The sequence below is a fragment of the Phaseolus vulgaris genome, chromosome 11, assembly GCF_051622355.1.
Source record: "Phaseolus vulgaris cultivar YP4 chromosome 11, ASM5162235v1, whole genome shotgun sequence".
Taxonomy (NCBI): domain Eukaryota; kingdom Viridiplantae; phylum Streptophyta; class Magnoliopsida; order Fabales; family Fabaceae; genus Phaseolus; species Phaseolus vulgaris.
In genome coordinates, this window is record NC_143508.1 from 11,042,082 (window position 1) to 11,060,119 (window position 18,038).

At 31.2% G+C, this 18,038-nt stretch overlaps 1 protein-coding gene across 1 annotated transcript; it reads right to left on the reverse strand.

Moving 5' to 3' along the window:
* Window positions 1–2,821: 2,821 nt before the first annotated feature.
* Window positions 2,822–4,684, reverse strand: LOC137832974 (S-type anion channel SLAH1). Its single transcript, XM_068641381.2, has 2 exons — window positions 3,796–4,684; window positions 2,822–3,185 (listed from the first exon to the last, which is right to left on the reverse strand). The coding sequence occupies exons 1-2, from the start codon at window positions 4,651–4,653 to the stop codon at window positions 2,943–2,945; spliced, it is 1,101 nt and encodes a 366-aa protein (XP_068497482.1). The 5' UTR covers window positions 4,654–4,684; the 3' UTR covers window positions 2,822–2,942.
* Window positions 4,685–18,038: the final 13,354 nt, after the last annotated feature.

Below are 18,038 nucleotides of genomic sequence, written 5' to 3' on the forward strand. Positions count from 1 at the left end.
ACTAATTTAGAATTTAAAATAGTAACTAAAACCTTAATAACTAATGGTTAAATATCAATTTAAAATTTATTTTATAAATTTTTATTAATAATATAAATTATTTTAGATATTTAATAATTTTTTTAGTATATAAAATAATCTCTATTCTAATTAAATAGTGATTAATTATTTTGATATATAAAATTAATTTTTATTTAATATTTTTTTATAGTGACATCAATTTAAGTTAGATTCCAATTCTGTAATTTCCCTTTTCAAGTGTTATGATATGATGTAGGAGATGACAAGTTTTGGTTTTGAAATGATTATATGCTATTCAATTTGCATGTTTGCGTTGACTTAGAGGATAACAAAATCTGGAAATTTGATTACATGTGTTAAATCATGAGTTTCTTTTGGGAACAAAGACACAAATACGAGATGTGATTTTCGCATGTTGTCACTAGACATATTCGACCTGACATGCCAAATTAAATTAGTTAAACCAATAAACGAACTCGTTTTTAGAATATTTACTATATTTGGTTCTTGATGATTAATTTATGTCACTTATAGTGAGATAAGAATTTAAATAAGCATTAAAAGAAAATAATTTTAAAAACAAAAAAATAATTAGTTGTTATAGTAATTAAATTAGAGATATTTTAGAAATTAATTATTTTTTGGTTTATAAATTAGTTTATATTATTGTTAAATGATTTTTAAATTGGTAATATGAAGCTCAGACACTTTTCTCAAATGACGTGTCAGATACTCGTATGACATCTGTAGGACACGTTCTGTGAAGTGTCTAATTCAAAAAATATTTGTTGGATTTCTGACAATTCAAGTACGGTTATAACACAATTTTAAAAAAGAAAAATACATTAGTTTTCTAAAATCTCAAACTTATTGTATACATTTTTATAATAATTAAAAAAATAAGAAATAAATCCTTTTAAACCAGTCATGAAAAATATCTTTCTGCTCCAAAAAAGAATCTGAAATATACTTCTGCACATAAATCTTTATTGCCAATTTAATATAATTCGTAATTATATAATATATAAATACGTGTCCCCGTGTCCTACATTTTAGAGATTATACGTATTTCCGTGTCCGTGTCGTATAAATGTCTGTGTCAGTGTCTGGGCTACATAAATGGTAACTAATTAGCTACCAAAGTTTTTTTCTACCAAATTTAGAATCTAAATAATTGGTAGTTAAAACTCAGGTAGCTAATTAATTACCAATTTAGAAACTATTTAACAATAATTGAAACTAATTTAGAAACCAATTTTTTTTTAGAGTATAAAATAGTTTTTAATTTAATCATTATAACAACTACTTATTTTTGTTATCTTTCTATTTCATGAGTGTATGTAAAACTAAATACTCAAATGGAATTTGGTTGGTTGAGACTGTTGAAATTTCGTCAAAAAGTTTTAGAAGAAAGTTGGATCCAGGACAAGAAAAGCAAATAACCAAAAGGAAGAATAAAAAAGAATAATTATACTTCTAATCTAAAGCTTTGTTAAGGGTATAACACGAGCTTGACATGTTATTAAGGTTTGTCTTTCTCTTTTTTGGGCTTTATGATCTAATGATGGTTGTGATGGTTTTGTGACTAAATTGAATAGGTTTGGTGTGTATATATGAATGAACTATGAGCTTCTGAATCATTTGAAGTGGTACTTTTGAGTTTGATTAATTTGATTTACGCTAAATGAGTTGAAAGCCTGACTATGAATAAACTTATCTATGATTATTCTAACTAACTAATAACTTCAAATTCAAGTTTTAGATATATAATTAGGTTAAATACTTAAAAGAAACTTTTATATCATTTATAATAATTATATTCAACTTGAATATGATTATCTCTAGTAAAAGATATAAACAATAAAATAGGTATATGTATTTAAGTTAAAATAAATAAAAAAATAATGCACTTGTAGGGGTCATTCACTAGATTATTAAAGAAATATTGTAAGAATGAGTTTATAGAGGAATTGATTAATTGCTTTAAATGATTATAATAACTTTCTACTACTATTATTATTATTCTTGTTTTTTTCATAGAAAACACGATAAAGAAAATTGTGACAGCCCACATACAACTTTGGGCTTTCCAAAGTGCATGAACCTACCTAAGAAGGAGCCCACACCAAAACACATCATGTGATTTGCATGAATGTCGTGTTCGTGGCGTGAGACTGAAAGAATGTGTATTTGCATGTTAGATGTGTGGGGTTATTAGTACAACAAGTGTAGCATTTTTTTTGCTTCTTTTCTCAATGTTCAGGTTCTACAACACCTTTGGATGAACAAATGACACTTTCATATTACATGTTTGGTTTTATTGTTCAGGAGCACAAAAATTATTTTCGATGTCATTTCAATGAAATTTTATTTATAAACTAAAACTTTACATAACGTAATTATTAATCCGAATAGGAAATCTATTTCCACCTAGCAAACGACAATTTGAGACAACTCATTTAATTATGTTGGAAAATACACGGATCACGATAGAAGGTCGATGTTATGGTGAAAATGATCTCTCATGAAAGTGTCTATAGTTGATAATAATGGTTTTCTATAATGTTATTGTATTTAAGAAAAACAAAAGTTAATTAATATAAAAATTGCTATAAATGATAGTCATATATGATAAAGGTGATACCATGTTATAATTAGGATACAAGCATTTTTTTGTTTGATCCAGAGTCTTAGAGTCAAAACTCTGTGTTGATAGTACTGTAATAGTTTTAGTAAGTGTTTTGAGGGGATTTATGATAAAATTTGTGTAATGTTAAGTTAGTGTGTATAAGAATTGAAATATTTCTTAAATATTTCTATTTATTTAATTTATTTTTTGTTGATAAAGAAAACATGTGTTATAAATTAGGAAAAGATAGCATAAAGTGTATAAAAACCTAACAATATTTGTTTGTCTGAAACTAAGGTTGAAAACGGGCAAAAACGTGTCTGCTCATTTTGACAGCAGTGATAATCACTAGTATGAGAGAGACCAAAACTGAGATAGATGACAAGACAAACATGATGGCGTGAGCCATGATTCCCTTAACTTCATGAGCATACTCTACTGAAGCCAGTGCCAAAGCTGTAAGAGGAAAAGAATAAGCCCACCATGCCACATTGAACTTCTTCATAGACTTCTTAAATAGCATAGGCCTTGAAACCTGTTTGTTCAAAAACGCACAACAAAAGTGATTACTAATTTTCTTTTGGTGACCTAATAAAACCAAATGAATTGTCCTATAGTAGTATTATATCCATTAAATTGCAAGTTGCAACAATCATAGTTAACCTACTTTCTAGTGCAATACTTCAACACCCCAGCTAAACAAATAAAGGATAAGAATACCATGAAACGTAGACAATTTGACTACATCAGTACAAAGTTTGGACTAATTTTTTTGTTGAGAAACTTGGAATTTCACCTACCTAAGGAATATTGTTAGGTTTGCAATTTGTCATGTAATGATTTTTTGTTGAACCATAAAATTTTCATACATGATAAACATCAAACATGTTTAAAAATGTCTTTAGAACTTCGGTATATAAATTTTTCTTAGGAGTTCCAAGCAAAACAGTAGAGCCTTAAACTCTTTTTCTGTTAATTCTTTTGCTTCCCTAAATATTTCGTAAGTGATTACAGTTTTTTGTGATGGTTTATAACAGTTAAAAAGTTTTTGTAGCTGGTTTATACTGTGAAAAAGTTTTTTTTTTTTTTCTGAAGTTCACAAATCTCAACAGGAAACATAACTTCAAAGTTTAACCTCAAATTACCAGGGACAAGAAAAGGAAGAAGGAGAGGAAGAACAACATCTTGCATGTGGTGTCAAACTTGCCACAAATGGAGTTCCAAGCCAAGCTTGCCATGCTGGGTGCTGCAAAGAACAAGAAGAACACTGGACGCAGCATTGAAGGAATACTATTGTTCCCTGCTAATCTCTGATATAGTGTCACAAAAAGCACTAAGTAATGAACAATACCCAAAGAAAACATGCATAATGCACTCTCCTTCCAACCCATTTGTGCAGCTGCCTGTGCACCCACCAAGTTCCCAATCACAGACAACTGGCTTGTTGGGTTTGCTCCAACTGACAAAAACCTCTTGCCTTTTGTAAACCACTGGCCATAAATCTTCACATCAAGCATCACCATTGGCACAACAAACACCCACCAAAGTATTTTGAAAAAAAGTGTTGTTGGGGAGAGGAATGGTGATGATTCAAGCAAAATGAGCCAAGCAATCCAGGGAACAAATAGATAATTTACCCCGACATGGTTTAAAAATTCATTCTTAACCATGTCAAAGTGTAAAAGACATTTTAGAATGTAAAGAAAAGAGAGTGTAGCTAGTGTGAACAAAGCCAGGAACCATACGAGAGTGTGAACAGAAGAGGGTATGGATGAAAATAAACGTCTGAGAGCATGAACATCTTGGATTGGTTCAATGAGGATCTTCAATAGAAAAGCTTGACTTGTGAGAGACAAACCAATCCTAAAGTACTCTGCATGGAATTGTGTCAGAATAGAGGACACAGATTGGAATTGGATGCAATTTGACTCAGTTTTGGAGATTGAAACATCTATTGCTAATTCTATGTGGGGTTGTGGATGTTGTTTCTCCTTCTCATCCATTCCAACCTTTCCAACCTTTGTAACAATTTTTTTATGTGATTTTTGAGAAGAGAGTGATGTATTTATAGGGTGTCTTAATCACCATGAAACTTTTTAAAATTATGTGACTATTTTTTTAATAGATTTTAATCTTTAAGAATGTGATTACTACTAAAAACATATTTTCTTTTCCAAGTAAATTAAGTATAGTAAGATATTTCATAACTTAGGAAATATTTTAATTAATCATCAAATACATTAATTGATTATTAGTGTATTAGTTTTAGTCTATTTGAAAGAGTGAGTTGTTTTTTCATATGATCTTTATAGAGTACTTTTCGCAATTATGATAATCACTAGTCTTCAAAGCTAAAATAAACAGTAAGAAAACGAACATCTTTTTTTTTCTTTTGATAATTAGCAACAAACATTTCATTATCAAAATCAAGTACAAAAAATTATTATTTTGTACTTATTATTTAATTAATGTTAATATGTTGTTAATCTTATTCTAATTTATAACTATTTTGTACTTATTATTTAATTGAATGTTAATATATTGATAATCCTATACTAAATTATAACTGGAAAAATATTTTTTTGATTGAAATGAAATAATTTTAAAATTATATTAATTAAATCACAATTATAAATTAATATATTTTAATATAGAATTGTAAAATGTAACATTTTCAATTTAATCAATAATAATTTTTTTTACCATCCTAACCTCTTAGTTAAAAGTATGACACTGATGTCTATGTCACTACGTGAGAGAATAGGTTATAAATCTCGAGGGGATGCAGCAGTAACAATTTTGGACTTTTTCTTCTTGACATAAGCTATAACTTATTCATAATACTGGTATCATTTACAGCTTTACATACTCTTCAAAGAGACCATTTTGCATATACTACTCATATTTCTTTAGGAATTTTGTATATGGTCCAAACTATGTAAATACTTTATGTTCTTAATTGTCAATAAAAATATTTATATATCTTTATGTATTTTTATGCATTCTTTGGTAAGAGTTAATTGAGGCAGAAAGATAAAGAAAATGAAATGGTAAGAAAATAAGAATTTGATAACATTGTTTAGATGGAATAATGGAATGTGAGGAGAGGAAAGAAGAAGAAGAAGAATTAAAGTGAAAAATAATTTTATTTTTAATTAGATGAAAGAAAGTATAATTGATTTAAAGAAGTAAAACAATCATTATTCGTTTTTCACGCAACCAATATGTTGTGCTTGCATCCAAATTTTAGTCCTAATCCATTATGTCTCACTTTCTATTTCACATAATTAATTATTATAAATGTATATTAAATTATGAATTCATATAGGATAAAAAGAAGATGTATTTTCATAATTGGATGTGTACGTCCTTATAACAATTGTAGTTAATATTGGAAGAGATTACATAATTATAAAAAATAATGGTCACCACTTTATGTACACTATCTTAATTGATTTTTTTTATCAATGAAAAAATATATTAAGAAATTAAAAATAAAGTAAAATTCTCTTTCATTCTTTTTCTCTTTATTTCTCTATTTCTTTCTAACTAAATGAACTTTTATTTTTATCCATTTTTCTTTCTTTTCTTTTCTCTTCCATTATTTATTTTTTCTAAATGAAACGAAACATTATTCTTGGCTGAAATCCTTAGGCAATTTTATATTTTATTGTTCATAGAAGTTGTCTACATTTTGCTCATATCTTTATGTGAATTATTCTTACATAATTGCATCTATGCTTCTCCTTTGTTTGAAAAATCTGATTGATAACTATGGAACGAGTTTTGTCCTTTTGATATCTATGGGTGTTGATTGTCGTGTATTTTTCGAGAGTTTGATTAGTCATGAATTATTAGAAGATCTGATAAGTACCTTATGATCTTATGGTGCATTTGCAGTGAAGGAGTTTCAATGTGAGAAGTGAATGATTGAGAATTATTGGTCTCTGTGCAATGCACCTGGGGAGTGTGATTTCGACTATGATAGTTCATTTTTATTTAAGTGTTTGATAAAAAAAAATAAGATGGATAAAAATACTACACCATTTACATCTATCTATAGAAACACATAGTTACATTTATTTAGAATGTTATAATATAAAAATTTTAATTACTATAATAACATAAATATCGCTATAAACAAAATAAATATAAATTTTAATTATTATAGGAACAACTTTTACATAAATGTCACCATAGACAAAATAAATATTAACATTTTATAAACAAATATTATGATTAATAAAGTTAAACTAGTATATTTTTTAAATATAACTTAAATATATGTAATATTTTTTAACTTAATAAAAATTTCAAATACTATACATAACTCTATATTGATAAAAGTTACTGTTTCAGTTTCAACTCACTCTCTCACACCCGTTTCAACTTACTTTCTCAATCTCAGTCTCGTATCTCTAACTCACTCCCTGAGTCTTGTTTCGCTCGATTTTCTCACTCTCTCAATCTCGATCTTGTTCCTCTATCTCACTCTCTTAGTCTCATTCATCTTTCTCATTCTCTCGGCCTCGTTCCTCTTCCTCACTCTCTCAATCTCATTTCACTCTCTTCTCCGTGCTTCGTCTCCGTGTTGCTCGGTCTCATTGTCATTGTCATTGCTACGTGATTGATCACTCTCGCTCAAGCCCAGGTAAGTTTATTGCTCTCTCATACGCTCCTTATCTCATGCTTGTGTCTCGTATTTTGTTAGTGACGATGTTAAAACGCAGGTATCTCATGCTTCAATTTATTTTTATAATCAGGTAGGTTTTTTGTCTTTGATTTTATTTGGTTTTCATTTTCATTTTCACTTTTTTTTGTCTCACATTTGAACCTTTGGATTAGTGTTTTGTTAGCAGGTGATTATTGCTATTTAATTTTTTATGATTAATTTGTGTTTGATTCCCGTATTAAAATGCTGATAATTTTGTTCAGAGTGATTCTCTCATTGATTTGGTACAAAACGTGTTGATTTTGATTTGGTATTATTATGATAATATTAATTATTTTTATTTGGTAGATTTACTTGTTCAACTCTGTAACACCCTGAAAATACATCTATTACAATACACGTTCTACATATTTCTATACAAACTTAGAGTTTTTCAAAATATTTCTATTATAAGATTATGACTTATAGAAATACAAATATTAACAATATAAGGTTCAAAACTACATCTTAAAGCCTTTCAAACCTCCGACACCTTGATGACTCTCTACGGCAAGTGCACCGCGTTTGTCAGAAGTAATAATTGTCCCTAAGGATGTATATCGATCCCAAAAGGAACAGTGAATTATCGAGTACAATAATCGTTAAATATAAAAACAGAACAATAAAAAGAGTTTTGAATTAATTGTGTTGGCACTGATCAATAAAAAAACAGACAAAGAATTGGTTGCTTCAGGTTGGAAAAATAAGGATTATGTTTCATCTTTCTCACTCTTATGTATTTTGATTAGCATGTCAATATTAAATTCTTTGATTGAAATTGATGCTCGTAGAAAATTCATTTATATCGATCTCTCGCATATAAAATTCTTAAGAATGTTTCCTAAATATCGATCTCTCGCATACTTATAAAAACAACTTAGAAATCACAATCAGACGTTAATAACAATTAACATTTCAAGTCTATCTCTAACACTCAAATATGTTAAGTATTGATGTTTAGGTCCGAACCCTAAAAATACCTCTCGGTTAGATTTAAGATTCTCAATTTGTCACAAAAAGTTAAAAGTAAAACAACAATACCAATAATCAATCAAGAACTGAATATTAATATATAAGATATCACCTCAATACATAAGAGTTTGAGCAGATTACTCCCAATCCCAAAGGGTAGAATTAGCCACTCATACTTCTAGCACCTTTCATTCTCCCAATTGGGTTACAATTCACTCTATTGTGTTTTCCTCTCAATCTGGCACACTAGGGTTGAGCCTCTAGCCCCCTATTTATCCTGGTTTTCTAGGGTTATGTCGCTTCTTGTGTCGCGCTAATGGGCTAAGTGATAAAACATAAAAAGGCACAATCTTTCTCTACATCTTTTTCCATTATGTGACCTTCCAGCTTTCTCTTTTTAGCTCAAATTATTCTCCTTTACTCCAAATCTTCAATCATCCCTAAAAATCTGCAATTAACACCAAATTTGGGAATAAAATGCTCTTATTCAAATAAAGATCATAAAAAATATAAAAAGATATAAATTCATATATTAGGGATTATTTTATATGTAAATTAGCAATAAATACTCATAAATGTCTATATTTTAATATGAAATATTACTGAAATTAGGCACTTTTCACACCTGTATGATCATATGCTCGTGTACGTAGTACAATCATAGCAGTTCAAACACAATAAGAAAATTAAGGGTAAGCTAATGAAAAGAAATTCCATAACATATCTAATTCATGCAAAAAGAACCAATCAAACTAATCATTTATAAACATTTCTTTAAATGTCGTCATATTAAATTTTAATACCAATTCCGTCATTCATATTGTAGGAATTAATTGAAGGAAATAACAGAAGGCAAAAGGTTGTATAAACTGATTGAACGTAATTGCAAAACTGCTAAATTGATTCATTCATTTTGATTTACTTTAATAATATACATAATTAAATTACAAATATTGGAAGCTATAAAATAAGAATACTAACAACCTTGTAAATTGACCATTAATGCAATAATAACGGTAAATAGTTTAAGGATAATAAAATCAGAATTAATAACCAACATTTAAGGGTAATAAAATATGAAGTAATAACCAACATCCTCCCTTAATTCTGATTTGGAACAACCTTCATGCCCAACATATCTCTTAACTTGATGAAAGCATCTATCTTCAATGGCTTTCCCATATTGTAGCTCAAAAAGTTGATTCTGTACAACTTCAATTTGCTCATCCAAGTTCAGGAAACGTGCATTTATACCTTGGAATCTCTCATCAAATTGCTGAAACCTGTTTTGACACAGCTCATAGAGATTGTTCTAGTTTTCTGCAAGGCTATTCATTCTGTTGGTTACTAGCCTCTCAAAGGATGTCATTGAAGTAATCCTTTCCTCTCCAATATCAACACTTTTCCAACATTTTCTTAAGCAACAGGTTCCTCAACATCTTCATCCTCATCTTCAGCTTGAACTCCACTAGATGATGCAGTTGGATCTCCATTTTTGCTCACCCAAAATCCATTGATTTTGGTGAACCCCATCTTGCTTAAAGAACCATTGTTTACCTCACTTGAGGACTTCACCACTTCAACCATCTCTTCTTCTAAATCCACTTCAAAATACTAAAGAAATTTAGTAATTAAAATGGCATAAGGATAACGAAAATCACATAACCTTGTTGCCTTCTGCATGTGATCTTTGATAATGTGGATCTAGTTGAGCTTGATTTTGTTCACAATGCAGTAGATAAGAACCAAGTCTTCCTTTGATAATGTTGAATGATTGTTGCCCCTTGGAGTTAGGATCCAGGAGACAATGAAAGCTACCAACCTTTCATTCAATTTTAAGCCTCCAAAACCAAACTTTGTTACTTTAGCTTGTGGATTTTTGAGACAATTTTTGTAAAATTTCATTTTGTTGAATTCATCAATAACTCCAGTGTTACCTCTGTTAATCCTAAGCCCAAAGAACATCAGGCCAGTTACGGCTATCCAAACTTCATTTGTGATTTCCAAGTCTACTCCCTTCACATGAGAGACACGTATATCACCATTGAATTGTAAATTGGTGTAGAAAACCCTTACCAGATCTGGATAGATGTTTCCAGATAGCTTCAGAAAGCGTCTAAGCAGTTGTTCCTTCAACAATCTTCTCACTTCCATTATTTTTTGTTCCTTCAGCCAGTTGAAGAATACAACTTTTGGTGTGTTGATTACTTTCCTACTTGTTTCATGTAGGTATTTGTTCATCAAATCTGGATCACTAGAGAACCAGATCTTCACTTTTCCACTCCTTCTCACTGCTCTAGTCTTTATTCTATTTGAGGAGGGAGGAGTTGATTCCATGGCTTGAGAGAAATTAGAAATAGCAATCTGCAGAACAGGTTAGTGCAGAAAAAAATAAGAAGAATAATTGGTTGTTTTTGTTGTGAGGAAGAACAACCAACTGTTTTGAATTTATAACCAAATATTTTGAGAGATCAGTCATGAATTTTGGCATTTAGTGAGGTAAATTCAAACAAAAAAGAATCAATTCAATGACCATAAAGTTGTTTTCGTCAGACCCAACCAGAAGGTACAGAAAACACATGCAACCCTTGACCAAGCATTAAACAATTTTGATTTCCAATACAAGGAAGAATATATTCTTTTAAAAGCTGAAACTGCACAGAGAAATGATGTTCAACATTATAATAAATCCATTATTGACCACAAACGATACTGGGTCAGATCAGAGAATCAAAACAAATCACAGAGAATCAAAACAGAAAGCACAACAGTACTGTCAAGACTAAAACAATCGGTTGTTTCGCAGAATCAACCGGTTGATTTTCTGTGACAGGGATTTTGAATAAGTGAAATCCAAATCCTTCACCAAAGCCCGAAAAACACATATAGGTTAAGGTACACACCATTTGAATAATATCTGGCATATACAAATCAGTAACACATTGTAGAAACACAAAATTGAACTTTTGATTGATTGTTCAAGCAAGGAAGAGACATAAGAACTATTATTTTTAAGAATACTTGTACAGATTTTGACAGACAGTTCTAAGATTCATAATAGTAGTTCTAACTCAAGCATTTGTACCCATGAAAGTCAGTTTCTATATATTCTTCATTAATAAAGCACAAAAACAACTGTAACCATACAAAAAAGCATAACAACATTTTCTTGATGTGCCAAGGAGAAAACAATCGGTTGTTTTGTGAAAACAATCAGTTGATTTTCTGAGACAGTATCAAAATATTTTCAAAACAAATAGTCTTTCAAATAGTTGTGAAATGCATAATGATATACCTTTGCACAGAGACTATCTCAACAATTTTAGCTAGGAGAAACTTGTTTTTAGAAAATCGATTTGATCATATGAGACCAATGCATATGATGAGAATATACGGCTTACTCTTCACGATTCATGAATTTTTTGACTAGTCAAGACATAAAACATGTTGCATGCTTCAGAACCATATTCCACATATTTTTCTTGCTTGAAATAGTTTTTGACAGACTTGCGTTTATCCTTTGTCATGTGCTTTGGAACCGCCACAATCCAGACATCATTATTGATTGTTTTCTGTCAAAGAACCCTGAAAAAAAACAAGATCAAGTGGCAAGATCTGGTCCCCTAACAAATTTGGGTCCATGAGTGTTAGTAAGATCATTAGGATCCTTCAAAATCTTAGGAACCCATTTTAAAATACCTTTGGGAACATAAACTTTTCTTATTTTACAGAATCTAATAGAGTGACCCTTTTTCATGCAATAGAAACAACAAACAACTGGTTGTTTCGTACTTTTAACCAATTGATTTTCGTGAGGTTTGAAAAAGATTATGAAAAGCTAAAGTTTTTGCTTTGTGGGTTAAAACCCAAACCTGATTTCCCAAAAATACATTGTTGAGATGCTAAAAGATTCTCAAAATTTGATTTCCCTTTTGAAATAATATCAATAGTTTGCACAACGTATAAAACTTTTTCTTGAAGGGTTTTACAATTTTTACAGCAATTTGAATCACAATTGCAAGAGGATTTTTATAAATCAGTTCAAGATTTTCAAAGTCAACATTTGTATTACTCAAATCATTTTCCAAAATTGTGATTTTTTCTTTTAACTTGTTGTTTTCACTTTTCAATCGGTTATTTAAAAAGGCTAATCTTTTAGCTTCTTCACGAGTTTCTTGAAAAACATTTAGAAGTTGAAAATAATTTTCACAATTGTTGGAAGAAGATGTGTTTACTTGATTTGATCCAGATTCTTCTTTTGTCATAAGACAAACCTCATTTCTGGATTCTGAAGAGAAAGATTCACCAGTAGATTCTTCTTTGTCCATCAAGGCACTCCTTGGATTCTTGTGATACTTTTTGGCAGAACTACATTTTGAAACCTTGAGCAATTCATTATAATCAAGTGCAGATACAATGATGTTCATAGTTACACACTCAAGATGTTCTCTTTCAAAAGAAACAGTTTCAGATATAGGCATGAGATAACTATTTGTAATCACATACCAGATTTTCTTATCTATAGATTCAACAAAGAATTTCATTCTTATGCACCACAATTCATAGTTCATACCACAGAACAAGGGTGGTTTGTTTAAACAGACACCTTCCCCAAAAGAAAACTTTTCAGCCATTAAAAAGGATTTAGGATCAAAACTGACAGTAGAGCAAATATGACATAACCGGTTGAAATGATGAAATAACTGGTTGTTTATGACAGCAGAGCAAATATCCAACAGTTATTAAGAGAGAAAGAGATAGAGAGATTCACACAAGCAGATTATACTGGTTCACTCACCCCTGAGCTACATCCAGTCCTCAGAAACCACTGATTATTTCACTATGTAATCAATCACAGATTACAACACATACAACACCACAAATAGGTGACTTTGAATCCCACAAAGCCTGCTCACCCTCTTTGCACCAGCACACACCACAAGCCAGAATCACATTGACTTTACAGGATTTTACATACACTTTTACAATATCAGAATTCAATTACAAGAAACTAAGTAAGAGCAGATTACACTTGACTTTAGGAAATCACAGGGCTCCTAGAATCACTTCTTGAACACTTGCAAAGCCTCTAAGCAATCTTGCAAAAACTCTTTTAAAACTTCTCTCTCAAATCAGATTTTAAATCTTTCTCACCCTCTAAAAAGATGAGGGAGAACTCATTTTATAGCTCTTAGATATGACCGTTATAGTCAGGTAATCACGAGCCAAAAATAGTTTGAAAAGCTAACAGAAACAGGTTTAACTGATTTTTGAAAAGCTGTTGAAGATACAACAATCAACCGGTTGAAATCTCGAAATAACCGGTTGAATGGTAAGTCTGTTGGTCAACCAAGTCAAAGTTAGTTAAAGAAATTCTCAAACATGCTGTGTCAAATAACCGATTAAACCGTGAAATCAATCGGTTGTTTATCACTTAGCTTTGAAAAACTCATTTTCTTTTTCAAACAAGATTGCTTCAGCTAAGCTAAGTTTTTTCAAGAATGATATAACACAAAACCTAAACACTAAAAACTAAACCCAAACAACAACAACCCAACATCAAAGCTTCTTCACAAATTTGGGGTTTAGGGTTTAGGAAATAATAGAAGGCAAAATGTTATATAAACTGATTGAACATAATTGCAAAACCGTTGAATTAATTAATTCATTTTTATTTACTTCAATAATATATATAATAAAATTACAAATACTGGAAGCTATAAAATAAGAATACTAACAACCCCATAAACTGACCATTAATGGAATAATAACGGTAAATAGTTTAAGGGTAATATAATCAGAATTAATAACCAACATTTAAGGGTAATAAAATCCGAATTAATAACCAACACATATAGACCAAACATGAATCTATTTTCAATCACAATCATTAGATTTCATTTCAATCCCACTGATTACACATGAATCCACCGTCTTCTGGAAGACTCATTAAGTATGCCGCTACCAGAGACTAACACTTGATCCAAAGATTACTAGTGAATCCAAGAGAAAGGATCATGGTAAGTTCAATCATCCAATACCGAGTGTCTACAGCGGGACCCGGTGTGTATGAACTCCCTCTCAGCTTCTCACCACCTGATACCTTAGTCTATATGACTTAAATCATTAGTGAAGTTAGATGATCTCTATTAAACATAGGCTTTTCATACTTAATTCTATCAAACAACAACTCATACATTATCCCAAATGTTTGACATCAATTTCATACAATTTTCATCATTCATATATAATACACGCCATTCAATAACATAACATTTAAAAATGCATACCATTCAAGAACTTTTCCAACATGAAAAACAATATTTAACTTTCAAACTATCAAAATATAATATTTATACATTTCACACAACATAAAATCAAAAAAGTTGATCAACTAACATCCATGCTAGAGAAATTGAAACTTGGGACCACGTCCCCTCCACATTCAGATCTTCTATCCTAGGGTACTATTGAAAGTTAAAGTTAGCTTCCCTTACTTGTAACTTCTTATCCCGAGGAAATTCCTGTTCAGGTAGGGGAACCACTTTAAAATCTAGGACCTAAAACAAGTTATCCAAACATTACAAATTTTAGTATGTGATCAAACAAGTTGAGAGGAACATTTTTCTCAACTGTCCCCATCGAGCTTGATGACTAAATCATAAAGAAAAACAGAGAATAAGGGATCTTTAGAGTAAAAATGAACTTACTTTGTTTGAAAATCTGATTGGGTAGAAATGTACCCTGACTCCTCAGCTACAACATGACATGATTATATTTGTGAATAAATGAGGAATGAGAAAGAATTTGAAGAGAGAAGGGAGAGGGAGAGAGAAAAAAGAAAAGAAAAAGAAAGAAGGCAGTGGGGGGTGGCTGTCTTGTTACGGGCCTTACAAGCTCCACATCATGCTCCACTAACAGGTGTAAATAAATATGATAATATACTTGCCTAAGTTTTGTCAAAACCACGATAATATAGAATGTATTTTTTTTTTAAAGCATATGTAGTTATTTAGTTTTTATCTTTTAAGTTTCTTTTCTTCTAGTAGTAATTGGAGATTTAAAATTATTTTGTTGATTTTCATTATATGGATTTCTTGATGCAGTTAACCCTGCTCCACCTCTAGCTCCTGCTCAAAGTGACAACCACATGGACCTCTGTTTGGGACAATAGATGCAGGTATGTATTGGAATACCACTTTTCAACTACTATGTATAACCTCATATATAGACAAGGAGAGAAAATACTATAAGGAACATTGAATCTTGCAACAGTTCAAGATCAACACAATAGATTTCCATTAATCTTTTTAGAACTCATTTAGAAAAACCAAAGCCAACATGTATGTATGTGCAATACTCTGAATAGAACCACTCTTTTTGCTCTTAAATATAGGGAATCATAAAGACAACATACAAAATATCTTAATTGATGATATAAAAGAAATAAATGAAGGGTGAGAAGTTATATAGCATACTATTCTCATAAGTTCTAATCGCTCTTAGGAAAAAAAACTTAGAAAAATTCCTTGACTTTTAGACCTATTTCTGAATTGGGATGCCATATTCCTACTGTGGGTTTATGACTCACCTTTCCGTTTTCTTGTCATAATTGGGAGGTTAATTGCCGCAATCAATTGCAATCAATGGGAGATTAATTGCCGCAATCAATTGCAATCAATGGGAGGTTAATTGCCACAATCAATTGCAATCAATGGGAGGTTAATTACCATTAATTGTATTTATTATTGTTGTCTCCTAGAACCACTATATATAGTGGCTTCCTTCAAGCAATGTAACAACACAACAAACAGCAACACACTTGCTTCCTCTCTCTTTTTCTTATACTCTCTATTTCTGCTCTTGGGTGTAAGTGTTTAACCCATAAAGAGAGGATTTGTTTTAGGGCTATTTATCTATTAGCTTGAGAGGAATTCATTGTACTCCCAGTACCATTATAGTGGAAGTTTTGGCTCTCTCGCCGGTGGTTTTTTACCTCTATTTAAAGGGGTTTTCCACCTAAAAATTATGGTATCATTCTCACTTTACTTGTTACTTTAATTTCTCATAATCTTTTGGTTGAAATTATCACGCTTCCGCACACAATATCCCTACAAATTGGCATCAGAGCTTTTCGATAATTCAACCAGGATCTGTTGTTCAATAATGTCGAAATTGGATATTGAGAAATTTGATGGTAAAATCAGCTTTGCTATTTGGCGAGTCCAGATGCTAGCTGTTCTCACCCAGAATGGTTTAAAGAAAGTTCTGGCAGGTAAAATGATGAGACCAACCACTATGACGGAGGAGCAGTGGGATGAGATGGATGAAAAGGCATTGTCTGCAATCCAGTTATGCTTGTCCCGTGAGGTGTTGCGTGAGGTCATCAACGAGAAAAGTACAGTAGGCATATGGGGTAAATTGGAGTCTCTATACATGACCAAAAGTCTTGCAAACAAACTCCGGTTAAAGGAGCGACTCTTTACACTCTGAATGTCCGAAGGTACTCCCATCCAATCTCACCTTGATGAATTTAATTCCATCATAATTGATTTGGAAAATTTGGATGTTAAAATTGATGATGAGGATAAAGCAGTTCTACTTATTGTTTCTCTACCACCCTCGCACCGACAATTCAAAGAAATTATGTTATACGGTAATTATCTTACCTTAAGCTTTGACGATGTCAAGACTAATTTACTAGCCAAAGAAAAATTTGATACTCAAATTCATTCTAAAAATTCTGGTGAAGGATTAGTAGTTAGAGGGAGAAACCAAGAGAAAGGTAGGAACACTAAACATAAATCTAGGTCAAAATCTAGAGGCAAGAACTCCAAATATTGTCGTTATTGCAAGAAAAAGGGACATGAGATCTCTGAATGCTATAAATTGAAAAATAAGCAAGATAGTGAAGATAAGGGAAATGGTAAACAACCAGAAAAATTTCCCGAAGCTAGTATTGTTGAAACTGAATTTGATGGGGATTGTTTTGTAGCTTCCAACACTGAACAAAGGTCTAGAAATGAATGGATTCTTGATTCTGGTTGTACTTTTCACATGTCTCACAATAGAGATTGGTTTACCACATATGAACCAGTTTATAATGGTCTTGTTTTGATGGGAAACGATGCTCAATGCAAAGTTGTTGGTGAAGGAACAATCAAAATCAAGACACATGATGGAATTGTTAGAAATTTAACAGGTGTCAGATATGTCCCTGAGTTGAAACGGAATCTCATTTCCTTAGGCACCCTTGAATCTCATGGGTGTAGATACTCAGCTGAAGGTGGAGTTTTAAAAGTGTCTAAAGGAGCTCTTGTGTTACTAAAGGCAATTCGATGTGATAGTTTGTATGTGCTGCAGGGTTCAACTGTTACAGGTTTTGCAGCTGTTGCCTCACCCAACAAAGATAACACCAAGTTGTGGCATATGAGATTAGGCCACATGAGTGAGAAGGGAATTCTAATCCTCAAGAAGAAGGGTCACCTTGGTAACCACTGTACTGGAAAGGTTGATTTATGTGAACATTGCATTTTTGGTAAGCAGAAAAAGGTTAGTTTTTCTAAAGCCATCCACAGAACCAAAGGTACCTTGGATTACATTCACTCGGATCTTTGGGGTCCGTCAAAAGTTCCATCCAGAGATAAATGTCGTTATATGATGACAATTATTGATGATTTCTCACGAAAACTATGGGTGTATTTT